Source organism: Pagrus major, chromosome 6, assembly GCF_040436345.1.
Source record: "Pagrus major chromosome 6, Pma_NU_1.0".
Classification (NCBI taxonomy): domain Eukaryota; kingdom Metazoa; phylum Chordata; class Actinopteri; order Spariformes; family Sparidae; genus Pagrus; species Pagrus major.
Window position 1 is genome coordinate 13,084,756 of NC_133220.1, and position 20,201 is coordinate 13,104,956.

The 20,201-nt window shown below is 42.0% G+C and overlaps 1 protein-coding gene across 2 annotated transcripts in view; it reads right to left on the minus strand.

Moving 5' to 3' along the window:
- The window catches only part of tox2 (TOX high mobility group box family member 2), a 111,281-nt gene extending 92,248 nt beyond the window's left edge, over nt 1-19,033 (minus strand). For both annotated transcript variants that reach the window (XM_073468402.1, XM_073468400.1), the window contains exon 1: nt 18,914-19,033. In XM_073468402.1, coding sequence (XP_073324503.1) covers nt 18,914-19,006 — 93 coding nt within the window. In that variant the 5' untranslated portion in view covers nt 19,007-19,033. The remainder of the gene's footprint in view (nt 1-18,913) is intronic.
- Nucleotides 19,034-20,201: the final 1,168 nt, after the last annotated feature.

Sequence of the window (20,201 nt, forward strand, 5' to 3'; positions counted from 1 at the left end):
AAATGTGCTGATATTCATTCAGATGAATGGAATATCGTGAACAGTAGATGGCAGACACCTGTGCTCGAATGCTCTCTATTGTACGGCTTATTTTTTTCTTCCCCTTTACTGGGTACATTTGTGAATATCAATATTATATCCCAGTAGGAGGTAAATGGTATTGAATGGTTGCCAAGCTGCTGGAGGGGAGACTGCTCAGCTGACTAAAAGAGCCGTTCTCCATTTTATCTCTCAATCAGTGTGTATTTGCGCATGTGTGTGCATGTGTGTCCGTGCGCCATCCCGGTGGTGTGTACGCGCGAGTGTGTGCTCGGTTTTGATGAGGAGCAGAACGAGCCGGAGCTTACTGCACCACTAGGCCATGTGAGAAAAAAAGTTCACGTGATGCAGGCAAATACAGCCGGTCTTCAGCAGGATGGAAAGACTGTAATCAAACCATAAATCAGAAATCACTGAACTGCCATCCTCCCACCCCCTCTCCCTCTCTCTCCCTCTCTCTTTTTGTTACTACCCTCCTACTCCTCTCTGCGGAGCTCCCTGTATAGCATGTTATGTTACAGGAATGCATAGAAGTGAGAAGCAGATCAATGAAGAATGCATTTCCCCCCATATCAAAGGTTTGAAATCATACAGAGAAAGAAAAATACAATAAAAGCGAATTAAATGCTGAATTTGAGCTGCAGTGTGCATTGAAACCATCTCCATACCTCAAACAAACAACTCAACAGTCACATGTGTGCGTGTTCATGTGTTTTCCTTGACCACTCACAAACACACGCAGTCCATATTTGTCTGACTTTCATAGTGAGCCACCTGGTGTGCTGTAATATCAGGAGAACAGTGGGGTCATTGTGAAGGAGCTGTGTGATATCAAGAAGAGTGACCCATTTAGAGCCCAGCCACAGAGCTGACAAGCCTCTGTTATGTCTAGGACATCTGGAAGGCCGGAGCCCGCTCACTCCGCTGTACTCCACATATGAGTCAATCCTTTCGCAGAGAGGAAAAGACATCTGACATGGCCACGGATGTTTCACACGCTCACCTATAGGATCTATTCAGGAGGAGGCAGGGCTGCTGATAGCGGCGACGAGGATCCGTTACAGCGCACCGACAAATCTGGAGGGGATCCAAACAATATCTGACGCAGTTGTGGTCATCTTGCAGAGATTTTTAGAGGGCTGGAATAACGGCGCAGGGCTGCGCTCCAGTATGTGCTGCTCAGCAGAAGTGCTCTGCAAAGATCAAGTGATCAAGGCGAAGAAAAAAAAAAAAGTTCTGTCTCATTATTCAAATGAGAATTACTTTTTCAGAGGCTGATTCAATCCAGTGATGTTCAAAAGGGGCCTTGCATATTCTGCAGCAGGAGAAACTGACTGCTTGAAGTGGCGAAAAAAAAAACGGATTCAAAGAAAAGAAACGTTACCATTCATGTATCATACACAATGCTGTCCAAAACGACTGAGATTTGTCCAATGAAGCTGCAGTGTTGCGCATTATATAAACGAATACATGAATGCATAATGAGAGGCCAAAATGAGCCAAGGAAAGCACAGCGAACAAATCCCCCAGGGGAAAGGAAATTATTCAGAATAGACGAGGACACAATTCATAATAACATCGGAAAGGGAAACTTTTTTCCTCTCCCTTTATTTAAAATCCATGCTTTAAATGTAAAACTACCCTACACGTATTGAGTGGCTTACTTTAAGATAAGGATTTTAAGGTATTTTTACACTCAATTCAATGCCTCGAAGATTAGGGCTTGAGGTAAGATTGCTGAGATGACATACTGTTTAAAAAACACAAGCCAACCTAATATTTGTCTGGTTCAAATATAAGCATATGTACACACCACAGCTGGTAAAATTGAGCAGCGAACACTCTGATTATTCCACTTTTTGTAGCCCAAACAATAATTCTGTATCATGAGGTAATTCATTTTTGTATGGAGAAGCAATTGGCTGCAAAGATTGAATCATCAGCCCTTGTTTCATTTTCCATGTAATTAAATCAGCTTCTGAAAAAAAAGAAGCGTTGTAAGCTGGCGTTCAATTTCGGGAGAATTAGCATTTTTAATCACAGTACATTACTTTAATAACTCAATAAATCTGTGGCAGCTGGAGCATCTGAGAGTGTTGTCACAGCCACTTAGTTCTGCATTTGCAACTAATACAGGCTGATGAGAATCAGCCAGAGAGAGAATAAAAGCAGGGTTGGAGAAAAAGGAGAGACGAGAGATCCAACAGAGTGAGAAAGAGAGGATGAGGATCCAGGGAGATAGAAACAAAAGCGTGGCAGGTGAGAAGCAGGGGTGAGCAGAACCAGGAAGAAAGAAATATCAGCGCAGACTCTGGCACAGAGAGGGGCTCAGCGCTCGTCTCACCTCGTTCAGTTATTAACTGTTAATCCCCAATTAGCTCATTCGTCACCTCGGTGTCGTACATGAGACCCGCTTACCCCTCGCGCTGCTTTGTTGCTTGTGTAGCGATAGTAGTTGCCAAATACACAAAACCAGCCTGAATGACTACAGAAAATCTCCTTTGATTGTAAAGGGATGTCAAGAAACGGGGAATTCTCTGAATCCACCAACCGAGCTGTAAGTAAGCTGCAAGTCCTGACCCAGACGGCAAAAAAAAAGAAAGTAAGGTCTCTTTAAAGTGAGAAGAGAAAGCAGAAATGTTATTGTAATGTGAGAAAAGCTGGACGTGTTGCTGAAAGGTCAAGAACCGACTCGAGGATTAACTCTCCATATCTACGTTTTTGCATAGATTTTCCAACACCGTTTTCTCTCCAGCAGACACCTTTCTGATCCAAACCACAATACTTTCAGAGACATTAAAACCAGAAGGCTCTCCTCTCTGAAAACTGGACAGCACCCATCAATTGTTCAAGGAGAGCGACCTGTGCTTACATTTAGTGTTTCAGTATTCACATGGAAGTAAGGAAGAGGAGGACAGGATGGATGAATGGTTTGTGTCTCGTCCTTGACAGAAAGTCCATCGGTTTCTCTCAGGGCTGCAAATAATCATTATTTTTTTCATGTCGACTGAGATGTACATAATCATTGTCATCACGGGTCCAAAACCCCATTTAAATCTCTTGTTTTTTCCAACCACGGTCCAAAACCCAATATAAATCTGAGAAAATCAGTAAATTCCAGAACCATTCTCATTCACTCAGCGTGTCTTACAGACACTTCAGGTACTGTTTAGCATGTTTTTGAGACTGCCACAAAGACTTTCTCTCTCAAAAAGCCTCTCTGACACGAGACCAACCGTGTGAAACTGTTGCAGTTTTCTCAGGGTTAGCTTTACTTTGGTTAGGTTTAGATAAAGGTTTGAGTTCAAATAAGTACTTTACATTGAGAACTTGAGGTACGTTATGCACTTACCTTACATGCATGACGTTACGTACTTACATAACGCAAGTTAACTGATGAATTTAAGTTATAGTAAAGTCAGTATTGACTATTTGACCATCCAATCCAACCTCCCTGCTCTGAGCATCTAAAATTGCCGGGAATGGGTTTACATTAGTTGAAAGGATAGCCTGAGCATCTTTATGAGACGCCTGAGAAAACCTTGGTATTTGACAACTGTCTGCAAGTCCTCACATTTGAGAAGGTGAAACCATTAAATGTTCAACTTTTTTCTTCATAAAAGCTTAAAAACTATTAATCAGTCATCAAAATTGTTGCCATTTGTCGTCAAATCAATAAGTCAGCTGCACCATGACATCAAACTTTACATGACATTAACCAAAGTTTTAACCAGTGCGTAATGTTTTCCAACTCATTCTGAACTTCACTGACATTCATCGTGAGAACTACCATGTGACACTCGCTCTGTGGTAGGAACACTGATGTCTGACGTTGGACAACAATCACTCTGCTGTAATGAAAATAACAGTGAGTGTGAGCACAAATGAAAGTGAGAGCTGGTGTCCTGTCAGCGCACGCGGGCCTGGGAAAGAGGACTCGGTCTCGGTTTGTGTGCATGTTGTGTCTGTTATAAATCTATTCAATTCTATTCCACTCAATCTTTTCTTTTGTTTTCCGTAAGTTCGCAGAATTGCTCGTGAGGCCTCTTTCTTTCTCTGCCTGCCAGATAAAGCTGTATCTCTTCATCTCCTCTTCCTCTTTGTGAGATGTTTCTTTTCTAGTTTCTTGCACGAGAACAAGGCTGTAACAGTAGAAACCTACATCACTTTACGGCTTCGTGGTGTATCCTTAAGTCTCGTTTCACACGCACACATTCACACGCTTTTTTTCTCACACCCTCTCACATCAACCGATCTGGCGATGCGCACGCACGTTGGACAACATGAAGAAAGAACCTACGCCTTCATTGAGATGTGAGTTTACATTCAACATAGGCAGGAGAGGCACATGAAAGCATTATGGCCCACAATCAATGCCCTGGAGGTGTACTGGCATGCGTCTGTGCCCATTCGCTCTATCTGTGCAGCTCCATTGAGGAGACCGAGGAGCCTTGTTTCCACTGATACACAGCTTTTTGATTCACTTAGCAGGCTTTGTCATGTGGATGTTGGATTAAGCCTCTGACTGAAAATCAACCGTGTGGCGCGAGCACACACACATGCATGCGACAGCAGCCACAAACCCCGCAAACAGTCATTAGCGCTACAGTGGTAGACCCCACTAATTAGCTCATCATCTCAGCACCTCTCTCTCTCACTCGCTCCACGCATCTGATTTAAAAGAGCACTCTCCCAAAGTGCAAATGATGGCATTGTGGCACTGGACATAGAAGTATATTTCCATGAGCTCTCTGGGGACGGGCGGCGACACACACAGGACTTGTAGTTTCCTCTATCGACTGTGTGACTAACACTAAAATAGCACCCGAAGAGGCTAAGTTGATTTGACAGGACACGTACAAGGAAAAGCTATTATAACGCCATGCCAGGCTGATTTTGTAAGAACGGCTCGGCCGGGCAGCTCGATCCATTTGCAGATCAGGCAACAGTGGATCAGAGGCAGCTGGATTTTTTTTTTTTTTTAATACCCCACAACAAACACACAACAACCCAACAGCTCACATTTATGGTTCTGAATTTATCTACTGGTTCCTCTTTCTGTCCCTCTATCTCTCTCTCTCTCCATTTCTCTCACAATACAATTGTAAGGGCCTTTTCACACTGTTGTGACTGCTCTGAAATTGCTGTTATTATTATTTAGCCTTAAAAATGCTTGGAATAAAACTGTGAAAGTCTTCTCCCCGTAAAAAAAAACAAACAAACTCTGACACAAATCTGAGGACTGTTTTCTTTTCTGTGGTTCATACTATCTCTAGGTCATTCGAAGAAGAGGAAGATCACTTTGTACTTTCTGAGAGCCAAAACAACCTCAAATGTCAATTATTGTTGGTCTTTGCACAGCTAAGAGGAAGGAAGTGATAACACAGTAGGTTTTCCTTACACTATCTGTTTACCAATCTGTTAGTCATGATAGATAAGAATACATGTTTTGTTTCAGACCTTTTATCAATCTAAGACCAGGTTATACTATATTTCTAGTGGTACAGAGTAGTATAGTATACTGTAGGTGAGAAGATTGGAAGACTTTGAGATACAACCACAATGTGAACAGTACCATTACGCCATGAAATGCAGTTCCTCAATATCCATACTTTCTGCAGCAGCCTCAATGCTTCTTCACCTTCGACTAGGGCCCGGCCAACACTTGATTTTGGGGGCCAATGCTGATGTCGATATTGGCATGTAAAGATTTCGGATCACGATATACCGGCTGATATACACACATTTTCTGCAATGAGGGAGTAAAGCGCGGATGTTGATGGAAAAAATCAGGCGGATTTAGACTGTTGGAAACTTGGTGCATGTATGAACTCTACTAAGTGAAATTTTAGTTTATTATTATTATTATCATTACAGTTATGACTTGCTGTCAAACTAGAGAGTAGAAGAAAGTTGTATGGCTTTCATTTTCTGTATGCAGCTGTTCATGTTGGGTTCAACCTGAGCCAGGCTGCACAGCAATGATAACAATCATGTCACATCCATACAGGGTTAGTAGTGTACAACTATTAAAAAATAAGAATATATAGAGATTATTTCAATGCACTGATATCAGCATCGGCCGACACACAAGCTCATGCTGGGAATCGGTGTTCAGAAGAGGAAGATGGTGTGAGAACATCTCTCGTCATTAATCTGAAATTAGCAGGGCTACTAAAGTCTGTTGTTCTCTCAGGATGGTTCGTCTGCAGAGTGTGGAGGGGCTGGAGAAACATTCACACACTCTATATGGTAAACAGCGGTCTTGTACAGTTTCATATGTAGACAAAGACCAACAACTGGGGTTTACAAGTGACTATATAAACATTATTACAAAGCCTCTTTCTGCACCGTGGCCTCGTGGTTTCTGATATGGCACAGCCGGTAAAATGGCAGAGAAGCCAATTTACAGTTTATAACTCAACCACACATCAATAATAGGAAAAGAATAGATTACAGTAAATCCATGGTTCAAAAGCTGCATACCTTTGAAATGTCAAAGGGGAAACCACAACGGATAACTCATCTCAAAACTCATTTCGACTGCACAGTGCTCGCTGTATTACAAATATTCAACAGCCTACTGTTCCCTCCAGGTATTTTTCAGCATAACACTCTATACATTTTCATTTGAGATGAGAGAAAAAGGAATGTATTTTTTTTTTTCACTGGCATGCAGCCAAACCAATTTAATTACATTCCAAATGGGCACAATCTCCACATAGCAACCAGCCCGTGTTGTATTTCTCAAACTTCAACAACCTCCTTGACTTTCTCTGAGTAATTGAAATCTTCCACTCTTCCACCCTCGTCATTATGCGGAGCAGCAGAAAGTACAACAAACCAAACCAAAAGGAACAAGGAGATCTGGCTCGCGGAATGAGCTGCTTTAGCCAATTTGTAACTTCATCAGCACGTCCTGATACAGTTTCTCTGAAGTCAATTAAAAGAATATTAGGTGGAGAATATCTAGAAAGAGCTAACGCCTGTCTCCTGCCAAGAAGATGGTGATTACCCGTGACTGGTGTCAGCAAAATCCTGTCAAAGTCTGATGGGAGGTCACCGCTTTTCATTTCGGATTCATTCTTCCAGCCTCGAGTCGTGTCCAAAGAACACACAAACAGTCCTTTTGATGTGAAAATATTCATTCGATACATATCTGAATGTATCTGAAAGGTATCAAACTTTGTAAACAGGCTGCAGTGCCAGGAGGTAACATTTTGGTACAAACAAGCAGGACTGCGGTAATTAAGAAAACAACTCCACACAACACGACAAATTGGAAAAAAAATAAATATTTTCAATTTTTTAAACGTCTGCTAAAGCATTTCCATCATTTCAGAGATGATTAATGTTTCATTGCTTGATAAAACATCAAAAGATCTTTTCAAAAAGCTTACTGCCAAAGACTCTGTGGCTTTTTCTCTTTAACTGCAAAGAAAAACTACCATCTTAGAGAGGTCCTCCCATCTACCCGGTGGGTAATTATGGGATGGCAGGCAAATAAATCATCCATCCAGACTGGCAGTAGTCTGAACTTCTACTACAACCCAGAATAAGGTCCTGAGGTGACCAAAGTACAAGGCATGGCATCAGTCACACGATGCTGTGTTTGCCTCAGGAAATCCTAATAACTGACGGTGACGTTCAAGGCCAACAGAAATCCCCGAAAAAAGTAATCTTCCTGTCTGGATAGAATAAAACAGAAAAAATAAATAAATGTAAAAGCTTTAAGATGTGAGACCTTTTACGCAATTATCCTGCTATTTATGTACACATAGTCCCACAACTAACATAGTCACAGTCTCTCTCTCTCTCTCTCTCTCTCCCACTCTGTCACTGAATCTGTCTGAGAGCCCAGCCACATGCCAGTGCCTTTGTGTCAAAGATTAAGTGAAACCAGGAGAGCCAGCAATGCTGTGTTTGCACAGTGAACACACTCTCTTTCAGCTGCACCAACACATCACATACCAATCAACACACTGAAGCCCAAAGCAGACCTGAAGCAGCTACTGTAGGTCGATTAACAATATACCGAGGGTGAGGGCAGCTCCGTTATGGAAAAAAAATCATAATCACAATTATCGTGGTCAATACTGAGGTTTCGATTATTTAACATGATTTCTCATTGACTTTGGAAACATCAGGCATCTATTGAGCTCGTCTGTTTAACAGTGGTTTGCGGTGAACTTTCAAAGTTTTTGACTGATTATAAATATCTATTTCTATTTCTTTATAGTTTAGTTTAATTTAATTATAGTTATTGTTCATACATAGCCACAAATAGATACATAACCTCATCGCTATGCATCCCGCTAACTGCTCTGTTTAACAAAAAAAAGTAGTGTTAAAATTAGGTTGCTGCTTTCTTTCACACGCTTTCAAAACAAATGCAGAGGCTAGCCTGATCAAGACGATCACTGAGGCGATGGTGCTCGTGGCACCTTTGTCCACAGGGGGCGCCAGAATCAACTAATCGAAAGTTCTTTATAGCTGCTTTAAATATTATTCAACTGAGAAACAATCAATAAAAATAAATGTCTGAATAGTTTAAAAATACATGAAGTGTATAATCAGGTCATTTTTGTTTAGTAGTTATGTAAAATATGAGCGCATCAAAATCCAAGCAGCCGCTAGCTTGATTGGACTGACGAAAGCATACTACTGCAAAGGAAAGGAGTGCAGTGGACATGCAGCAATGCGAAACAGAATGCCCCACAATAATTCATGAATAATAAATAAATAATATAATTTAGCCCTACACACGGTACAGAATTCAAGCTAACTCTAATATCAAGCTCCAGTTGAAGCATTCGTCTGCATGTGTGTGTGGATTTCAAAAGGACAGGGTAAAGCTGAAAGGAAGCAATATTGCAGTATATCACATCTACATTTAAGTACAGGGTGCTGTTCTCCTATGAGATTAAGTGCTCTCGTTTGACGCCGTTATCTTGGGTCCTCATTGAAAAAAAAGGCGTAGCAAAAATTTATCAACATACAGCGAATTAAATTCCTGGAAAGTAAGGAAAAGCTACAATGAAAATATTATGAACAAAGCCCGAAAGTGCCAGAGGTGGTTTACTAGACAGAGGCAAAATGGGGCCTGGGGGGACTGTGGGTTTGTAGTGATAGGGAAGGGAGTCACACACACACACACATACACACACAAACACACACACACACTTGGCACAGAAGCAAACAGCACACGAAAGGGGACCAGTCCCTGGTGGCCTAACCAGCCAACTAACTTCCTGTGCGATCCTAGAGTGTCTCCAACATGATCTATTGACAAAAAGCATTTAGTACGACACTTGTTTCAGAAGTTTAATCAGGCTTTATCATGAACAATGTCACCGTGTGTTGAGGTTATTCCCACACTTGACTCGTTTTCTTAAGGAGCAGGATTCGTAAAGTGACAATTTGAGAAGGAAACAACTAAAAGTGTGAACGCTAAACAGTCCAACAAATAAAGTGTACTTAACTTTTGAGTCAATTGAATACACACGTCCCAGGATTGTAATAATCCAGTATAATCTATAATTATATTTAAGTATACTATAAAGCACAGTAACCACTCCAGCAGTGGGTCACACTGTTGCTCCACAACAACACGACAGCATTTCTGTGGTTTGTGCGCTCACACGTGTGTGCGCGTTTATTTATGCTATGCGAGTGCAGACACGCTTGGATCTTCATGTACGTGTGTGTGTCTACCTGTGGTGTCTCTGTGTGTGTGTGTGTGTGTGTGTGTGTGTGTGTGTGTGTGTGTGTGTGTGTGTGTGTGTGTGTGTGTGTGTGTGTGTGTGTACTCAGTGGGCCCATGGTCTCTGAGTGTGGACCTGAACCAGCCATCTCCAGTTCTGTTTGCACAGGACATGCCTCAGGAAGCTAAGACAACTGTTCATGTTTGCCCATGTTGCGAACCTCTCTTAATACACCCGACAGCTGCATTCTTCCACAGCGCGCAGACACTATGTTTATCAGTGTTTTTATACATTCATCCTATGGAATCTGTCGGATCCTACTCCCTGAGGAAACGCCCATCAGGAGTGGAGCCGGGGGATTGAAATGCCAGCAAATCTCCGACTGGCAAATTCCCTTCCCTCCCCGTGCCTCTTATATAATCTAAAACTTTACAGCCTTTACCTGGATCAGCTGTCAGTCCTGTATTTAATACAGCAGACCTTCCATTCAACAATCACAATTTCCCAGAGCCCAAAGTGATGTCTTCAAATTTCTATTTATGTCCTAACAGTCCTAACACAAAACCCAAAGACTCTTTACATTAAGACAAAGAAAAGCAGGAAATCCTTACATTTAAGAAGCCGGAACCAGTAAATATTCAAAATGTTTGCTTGTAAAATGACTGAAACAATGAATCGATTATCGTAATAGTTGGCGATTCATTTTCTTTCAATCGACAAATCTCCTCGTTGCAGCTCTGTTTTATTTAACGTAACACATTACAACCTGCACCTGGATCAGCTGTCACTCCAACATTTTATACAACAAACCCTCAATACAACAAGTAGCGAATGACAACAAGCTGATGATGAATTCCTGCTCTTTCCTTTTGATGGATGACTCGCTGCCTGCACAGACATACTAAATGTTGCTAAGATTACTGTTCCTTACAATTCTGTAATATCCAAGGTAGATCTAAGTCCACAACCTGTCAAAACTACCTCACTCTGACCTGCCAAAGTGCCCAGAAATCTCCCTTACCCCCCTTCTCCTTCACTCCTTCCTCTCCTTAGTGTTTCATTTCCTGCTCATAGACTAAACGGCATTCTCGCACCATTTCACGCAGAGCACGGCAGATCATACAGTACCAAAAACATAGGCTGTAATATACCATCCGCAGAGAGATGAAATGAAAAACAAATTGTCGGATGAACTGTGAGATCTCTCTGCAGAGCGGCGAGTGTGAAAGTCAGAGATGTTGAGCTCCGTCTGTGCTTATGTGAAATGTTGATATGGGTTTCTCATACAATGATTACGCTAATTTATGTACCAAAGCCTGCTTTGCACAAATCTGCCAAGGCCAATAAACTGCACTCATAATCTCTCAGCATCTAGAATAATCACTTTGTGGCCTGTTTGTTTATAAATGAAATGAAGCAATTATCCTAATGAAGATCAGCTTTCTTGTTCGGAGGGAATTGGAAATGTTTTGTCTTTTGTTGCGTCTATGTTGGCGGGCTGATACCTCAATTGTCACACAAAGGCGGCAAAAAAAAAATGTTACTTTATGGTAATTAAGGACACACGGTTCACAGTAGGGATGCTAAAACTGTTGCAAAAAGAGAGCGCTGCGCACTTCCTGACCCACAGTCTAAACCACATGCATGTGGATGATGCTAAATGTCAGCATCAACAATAAGTTTGCTTGTTGCCCTTGGTGAACCAGAGCTATAAAGTTGCATAACGGAAGGTCACGGCAGTCTGAGTGTTAATATTGACTTTGTCTTATTGTTCTAACAAAAAACAGATCCTACTCTATCAGATGCTGTCTTGCTGCTAAGAATGTTTACCATACTTATCTCTACTGAAGCCTGTTACACGTATTATGTTGGTCTATATGCTTTATAGGAATATCAAGGCCGCATTCTGCAGATATCAAAGGGGAGCATTACTAAATATGGTTGTGTTACTACACATGTGCTGATAGACAAGACAATGAATCTGCTTTGAAATGCAACTGTAGCACAGTGAAATACACCCCGTCTTGTCAGCAGACAGAGCAAAGAAATGGTTAAATAAATCACATGAAGCAGATGCCTCTCCCTCTCTCTCCCTCTCTCTCTCTCTCTCTCTCCTTCCCTCTCTTACACACACACACACACATTCATTAGTGAAATCCATCAATCAGCATTTCATGCAGTTTGGGTTTGAACCACACCAAATGCACTAAAACAATAAACGTCTGTCTTTCAAGTCGCTATCTGGACTGGAACACATCTGGTGGCAAGGCTCATTTTGGTTTCCACATCGTTGAATGACATTACAGACTCAATGGCGAGCTGAAAAATAAAGTACCCCCTAAAAATCTCTCTCCATTTTCCCTCCATCTACAGCCCCTTCTCTCTCTCTCTCTCTCTCTCTCTCTCTCTCTTTACACACACCCTGAATCTGTTCACCCCCGCCACCCCCCCCTCTCCCTGCACTAACCTCTCAAATGCTATTCCAGCACCCCATCCCCCAAGCAATCAAGAAGCGAATATAAAACAGCACAAGGAAACTGGGCGGTGGGGTAGACAGACAGACAGACGTACAGACAGACGTACAGACAGAAAGGCTGGGCTATTGCTACCGAGGAACCTCCCGAGGTGAAGACAGTTTAAAACGCCTTGGCACATTCAGCCCCTTTACACAAGTCGAGGGGATGAAACGCACACCCAAACATCCAGCTGAGGAGCCAGGAGTCAAGCCCGACTGTAGTATCTAGGTTTCAAGGTTGCAGTGACGATAATTAGGGTTAATGTGGTTTAATGAGGGGCACGAGTCTGGGGCCGGGGCCGCTTCGATTCGCGATCAACGTCAAAACTGGAATCACTCTGACATCTTGTGACGTGGCTGTGTTTAGCGCTGCGTTACAGTTTGCCACGCATGAAAACCCCGCTATCAGTCTCGTCCTGAAAAGCAGTCCGGCGACTTTTTTCTAATAAACCAACTTCCTGGCTGATAGATTGCGATGTGATGGCAGCACAGAAATGATTTGGATAGCAGTAGTATATCACAAAAGTATATTGGGAAGAGTTTTTAAAAATGCACTGTCATGGCTGAATTCTTGGCAGTTAATGCAATCAATCATCGACATAAATAGCCTGTTTCTATGGACCTAGGTGATTAAGTAGCTAACCAGGCAGGATAAACTATACTATCTATTTTCGGCCATACATGACTTATGACCCTCTTAACACCTCTAGTAGCTCTGAGTCATGTCTGGTCTAGATTATAAAGTACAGAGCAGCAGAGCAACGGGAGTGCTGCAGAGTCTGGTTGAGGCTTTGTCACCTTCGCTATCCTGTAGGTTAAACTAAAGGGTGGTAAATCCCTGTTATGGATAGTCGGCCCGAGCAAACACTCGATTGCTGTCCTCAAATACCCCGTGAAATGTGACGTACGGTGCAGCTGCAGAATAAAAAACTACAATATCATTGATGTGGTGGTGCCAACATGAGGATATTTCCTGTGTTGTAACTATGCTGTAACACAGGTGAATAAACATAAACAGTTCTGTGCGCAGCTCACTTAAACCACAATTCATCCGCTTCATTATACTCCAAAATGTACTCAACACAGTCCCTCCTGTGTTTTAAAACAAGTGATCAAAAAAAAAAGTGTTCATAAATGCAGTTCTCTCCTACTGTAATGGTGTTAGCACGGAGCGCAATCTCAGCCCCACTGCTCCAGAGAATAACACTGTAGCTACTTATCATTAACTCAAAGACACAATCAGCCCCAGGCGATCCGGCTTCCCTCCATAACCTTTTGACTTTGCTGCTGGGAAGGTAAATGAGAGAACGAGTCAGACACAGAGAGGGGGGAGAGGGTGGGGAGGCAGAAAGACTTGATTATGAATAGTGCCAGGAAGTGGTTAGACCAACAAAATAACTTCACAAAGTAGACTGTTTGAGGTTTTTTTTTTTTTAAATGCAAAAAAAATAATGTTCATTCCATGACTCCATTTTGTGTTATCTATTATTTGCTCAGGGTTAACTTGCTGGAACTGCATTAGAACAATAAACTCTCCACTTTTGAGTATTCCCAGCTCCAGCGGCTTTAGTTTGAGTTTTTTTTTTCCCCCCTCTGGTGTGCACAAGAGGCACGCATGGGTTAACGTTTTCCCAGTGAGAACGGTTGGGATATTGCAACTCGGACTGGCCAGTCAGCAGAATGTTATGAATGGGCACAATGAAAAACCCCAAGTCCACGCTGTCGACCCAAGAATGCTTGCCTCCATGTAATTAACTTTTCTCTGTGTACAGAATGAGGTACTGCTGGAATAACTCTTTTCTTTTTCTGTTTCTATTACGGTCATGTTTTGAAGAGGGCAGGAAAAAAAACAAAAAAACATTCTGAGTATTCAACATGGAAAAATATTTTCGCCTGTCCATACTTTGAAGTAGCCCATGACTAATACAGTGATTTGGATAGTGGTGGAAATGGAGCGGACCACTTGAAAAGGGGTGGTACGTGCTCTGCAAAAAGCCTGCCTCATTGCTCTTTGGCTGGACAAATGTCAGCTGCTCGTTACTCGCGCTTGTATAAAGATGTACCACAAAGCAGAACATGTGGTGAAACCTGGATTAATGTGTACTGTAAATGAGGGTTATCTTGTTAAAGATGTTTCATACATCACGCCTTAAGGTATATAAGCAATTACATATGCATCGCACGCACGCATGCACGCATGCATACACTAATACTCAAACACAGTGATGCTTTGCTTGAGATATCTGGATGTACTCGCACTGCACAAAGTGTGTATCAATAAAGTGTTTGCTCCGCACTGCAGTGAAAACGGGTTCGGCATGTATAAATAACGTACAGTAACTTGGAACAGACTGCAACTATGTAAAGAATAACATCTGCAAACCATTGGATTATAAACCTACAGTATAACTACAGTATAATTACATGAGAGCCTCTCTCTTGGGCACCGTGTTGTTAGAGGGAAGAGGGATGAGGAGAAAGTGGAACAGCTACAGTAATCTATCCAACTTCATTTCACCGGAGTGATTCTGCCTGGGGGTATGCACAAGTCATAATGCATTTGACAAATAGTCTCCCGCTAAAACAGGCATTTGCGAAGAAGTGGCCTTCAGCGCTGGTATACACAGCTGAGTGTACGCTGAACAAACAAGCCTCCCACTCAGCGAGGAAAGATACAGAGAGGCTTCAAAAAGATTAGGAGAAATCTTGGGCGAAAAGTAAAGATGACTCACGGTGATTGTGCAAGTGCAGGACAATGCAAGTTGGATGGAGTTGAGAAGAGCAACAGAGCCGTGGGGTTCATAGCAAAATACAAATCGATGCTTCTTCTCATGCTGTGTCTTTGCGTTGTTCTGAAAATGTGGACGAACAGGTTGTTTTATCAAGGAATTTACAATGAAATGTGGAGAAGCACAATGGCTTTTTCTGTCGTGCATAATCTCCTTCTTGTTTTGCGTTTTGATCGTGAATTTTGGTTTTGAAAAAGCAAAAAGTATAAAGAGCATTAGACAATCATCGATCAACATTACTGGTGGTAACATACTGTATTTTGTTGATTTTTAAGGTCTAATTACAGGAAAAACCACAATGCCTAAATCCAAAAGGTCAAGTGCACTCATAGATTTGTGGTATTGACTGATCCTGTCAGCGTGATCCATATTCCTGGCATGCATCAATCAATCATCAGCCTGAATGTGGCCAATCAGCTCGAACCAGTTTCAGCTTACACATTCTTTACGTTCCTAAATTATTAACCCTTTCAGGTAGAAAACAGAGTGAGACTACAGGTCCAAGTGCACGCAAACGCTCACACACAACAAGTAATTCTCATAAAACCTAATCGTCACTCTCAAAAATAGATGTGTTTGAATGTACACCAGTATAACAGGAAGTGATGGGCTTTTTAAATATGGACTGTCCCACTTAGCATTGTGCTCACTTCCTGGTTTGTGACTTTTGTACAGTACAGTTATGCATAAAGACACTAGTGAGTTTCACACAAGCTCTATATATATCCTGCCCGCTTTATGTGTAAATGATGGTGAATCAACACCTTCCAGGAGGTCTCGAATGAGAGGTTATGAGACCTCTGAGTCTGTTCATACTGGGGCTGCAGCTGTATACCGAAGTATGAAAACTGACTGTTATTGTACCGTGTACGTTTCCTTATCTACATTATTTAATTTCTGTCATATTAGTGTTATTAAAGATGCAATATCTAAGAATTTTAATTAAAAAAAAACATTTGAACATAGTTTTGACATTATGACATCTATGCAGAGATATCTACTGCTGATAGCATGCTAACCAGCTAGCTGTGTAAAAATCAACATTTCCCTGGTGCCCCAAGCTCCCAATCCAGACCCGGTTAACTGAGCTAACTAGCTAACAGCAGCTAAATCTGGTGGCAAAATCTTACATATTGCATCTTTAAAAATATTCATATTTTAAGCTCATATCAAGTTTCATGTCTGTAAGCACAGAATATTTTGTGACATTATTATAAAGCGATTGTTCAACCAAAAAAAACATCTATTATCATTCCTTTTAGGGTCATTGGAACTGATAATACTAATACTACATGTACCAATACTACTAAGAAGAGGAAAAAAATGTTCCCAGATGGTTATTGTATCGAGAAAATCTGAAACCATTGCAACCCTAGTTCATTCCCACCATGTGCACCGCTTTTAGAATAGAGATTATTTATCACTATTCATGAGTTTGGTTCATAGTTACTGCTGCTGAATGCAAAAATCAAAAACTTACAGTCATCTTTTCAATTTCCAGAGAAAAAATGATTCATGCCACAGCCATGACAGACTACATAATGGCTGTGAGATTAAAAATAACTAAATCATTTTTTGTCATCCTTGCAAGCTTCCCCGTTAACACCTGCAGGTGACGTAGCATTGGACCACTGCTGCTTACACAGTGCCACGCCAGCAGGTCAACTCCATCCTGCTCCTGAAATGAAAGGTGTCATTAAGATGAACTATTGCCAAAACCTCATATAAAGCGGCTGTATCATTATTCAACAGTTATGTGTAGCAGCAGCAGCAGCAGCGGCGGCGCAGCGCAGATAATATGTCACTTTACATCTTAGTCACAGCTGTTACTTTAGTAATGACAATGTTATACGATTCTGTCCTTGAAACTTAAACCTGCTTCCTACCGGGACCAACAACCCATACGCTCTCTGAATCATGACAACAAGAACAGTTGATTGTGTTAGCACTACAAGACCTGAGTGACGACCTCGGTCAGAGAGCCAAGCCCCCCTGAGATCTGAAATATACATCTGCAGCTACCGTGTGTATTCTTATGTGTGTGTGAACATCGTGACTTTACCACAAGGACGGAAAGATTACAAAACCCCTTCTATGTGAGAGTATTTAGCCGGTGCTCACTTAATGAATGGGCTTATTTAAGACATGGTTTAAGGTTAACGTCACACTCAGGGTCAGTTGGTGTTACAGCAGGTTAGGGGTTAACGAATGACTGTAGTCGACGTAAAGCACTCATGTATTGTAATTCAAACCTCTCTGCAAGGGAGTGTGGGAGTGTGTGTGTGTGTCCCTGTGTGTGTGTGCTACTGACCGCCGTGTGTTGTTCATGTATACGTACAGGTGACTGTGTGTATGAACAGGGGAGATTAACAATTCAAATATTGCACAGTGCTATAATGTTTCACTTTGTCATCAGCAAATGTTAACTGCCCGCTGGCTTCCCTCCAGGTGCTAAGGCAAGCAAACCCATTTGAATGGCTGCCGGTACAATGCCTTCTTCTTGCTCTGCCAAATGTTTACACAAGTTTTTGCCTTGACCACATGAAAAGAAAAAAAGAAAACAGCCTTGTTGCTTGTGACTATTTGGGAGGTTTGTCCATTTGCCATTTGTCTAAATGCAAAACCTTTTATCAGTAAAGCAAAGAGTCAGCACCGGTGTGCAGCACATGGGAAGAGCGGAGCAGTGAAAAAGTGATCTCCATACAGCCAGTAGGCCCCATGACATTAAAAGAGAAATATCAGTAAATGCATAATTCAGGAGCCTTGGATAAAAAAGGGTGATGATGCAAACGTATATTGTAAAAGAAGCTTGTCAGTTATTAATCTTTGATGGCAATTATTTCCACCTCACTTTACCAAAGTGTCTCAAAAAGGTTTTTTAGCAAAACTGGACACGATTCCGTGCGTAAAAACGCATGTGCCATTCGCAACGTCACAAAGACCGTGATGAATAAATACCAATATTTCATCCTTTAGAATTTTAAGCAACAGCGGGTGATTTATTTATAGGTCGCTGATGAATAATTAATTCCTAAAAACTCATCAAGCGCGCACTGATGAGATTGGCTGAATGCGCAAAAAGGTGTTGATAACCAAACCTGTGAGCTACAGTATATTCTTCATGGAAACACTTTTATGGAGCAAAATAAGACAGATGAATATGATAATTTGTCGACTGCAATCCGCACGATTTACACCTAACAGCATGACAAACAGCCCATAACATGCATCACATTCAGACGCAATCTTGATAGATGTTTATTGGACTAATTGTGCACTGACCCATGTGGGAACCTGCGTGGAGCAGATAAGATTTCCGTAGTTGGCTCGCCAAGGTCTAAATTATGTAGGGGACAGTTTGCTGGTTCACATGTATTCAGTTTTAAGGGAGGGAAAGAAAAAAAAAACGGGCACATATGCATTCTGTGTCCAGTTCGTTAAGAGGGAGCATTCGCCAGCACGCTTGGAGAGAGTGGTGCGCTCCAACTCAGCTCGCAGGACAGCCACAGAACAACGCACCCACAGCTTTAAACCACATGAACACGTTCGCAAATCCCAATGAAGGAAATAAAGGAAAAACCCAGCGTGCACGATCACAGAACAGGTGTCTCTTGTTTCAAAGATTGCGCACATCAGAGATTTTTTTTTTAAAAAAAACAAACAACTACAAAGTTGAGCGATGATGCAGCCTTTACACTCAGTTCAATCTTTAAAAAAAATCATCCTGAGGGAACTAAAAGTGCAGCACTTTCTCATCATACATATATATGAGCCACCATGTGCAACGTATCCGTGCGCCTGCATCACCAACACCGACTGCACGTCTGACGGACTACGGAGCTCGTAAAGTAAGAGGGAATCGTTACCTTGTTGGAGTGGTAATAGTCCAAACCGGAGTCAGTCGGTAACGTACATGAACCCACGCTTGAAGGGGGAGCTGGATAAAATCTGACGTCCATCTCAGAGTCCGCAAGACTGACGGCATGAAAGCGTAGCTCCAAAAAACCGGTGCGACTCTCTCTCTCTCTCTCTCTCTCTCTCTCTCTCTCTCTCTCTCTCTCTCTCTCTCTCTCCTGCACACACACTCCCTCTCTTTTTTCACTCGTTTAAGGTACTAAACCGAACAAAAAGTAGCAGAAGAAGAAGAGGAAGAGGAGGAAGAAGAGGACCGAGTCTCTCCAGTCAAGTCGCTCACTCTTCGCATCCACTTACTTGAGCGCTGTCTGGATGCTCTGATATAACAACATCCCTATAAAGTTCACTTGGAGAGCGGGAGAAGGAGAGAGGAGGGGAGAGGAGAGCAGAGCAGAGCAGAGGAGAGGGGCTGTCCGTCTCACAGTAAAAATAAAAAGTCAAACGGTCTCTGAAGTTGTCTGTCAGCGAGCAGTGCTGCAGGTTAAGGCTGCAGAATTGATCTTGTCGACGGTTTGTCCCCCAAAGATAACAAACCGCCCGTGCTCCGTTCCTGGTTTCCAGACGCGCTGTAGCTTTGTCATGTGGGAGCGCTCGGATACATCCATGCGTTTCCCCGGCCCACAGAGCGACTGCAAGGCTGCGACCTCTACCGGCCAGAGGAGGAACAGGCAAGAGGGGCAAGAGGGGCAGAGAAAGAGTCCTCCCAAAACTGAGGTCAAGTTCTCTGTCGGTCCTCGGGATAGAGGAAACCAAACTCTGTCCAGCTCTGGTTCACTTCTAATCAGTCTGAATTAAAGATCTGTACACAAATAGCTGCTGTCACACTTGTTGGCTCCAGGCCTCCTTTGGACTTTAAACTGGTATAAAAGTTGAAAATGAATACATGATTCCACAACTTCCACTGTCATTGAAGGAGTATTTAAAAGTAGTATTACCACACTGTTATTTGTTACAAAAAATTATAATAAACGCAATAATTTGTGAAGTAAATTTAAAGTATAAAAATTAAAAGAACATATATATTGATGCAACGTATCACTGATCCAACATTTTACTATTGTAATTGCTGCAGGTGGAGCTAAATTTGGCTATTTTATATGCAGCTGGGTGGTTTAATCTATAACGCAGCATCACGTTTTAATAAGATGATCATGTTGATGAAGATGACGCTAGTAATTATAGCTGTCTGATAAATGTAGCAGAGTCAAAAGTGAAATATTTCCCTTTCTAATTGTCTCA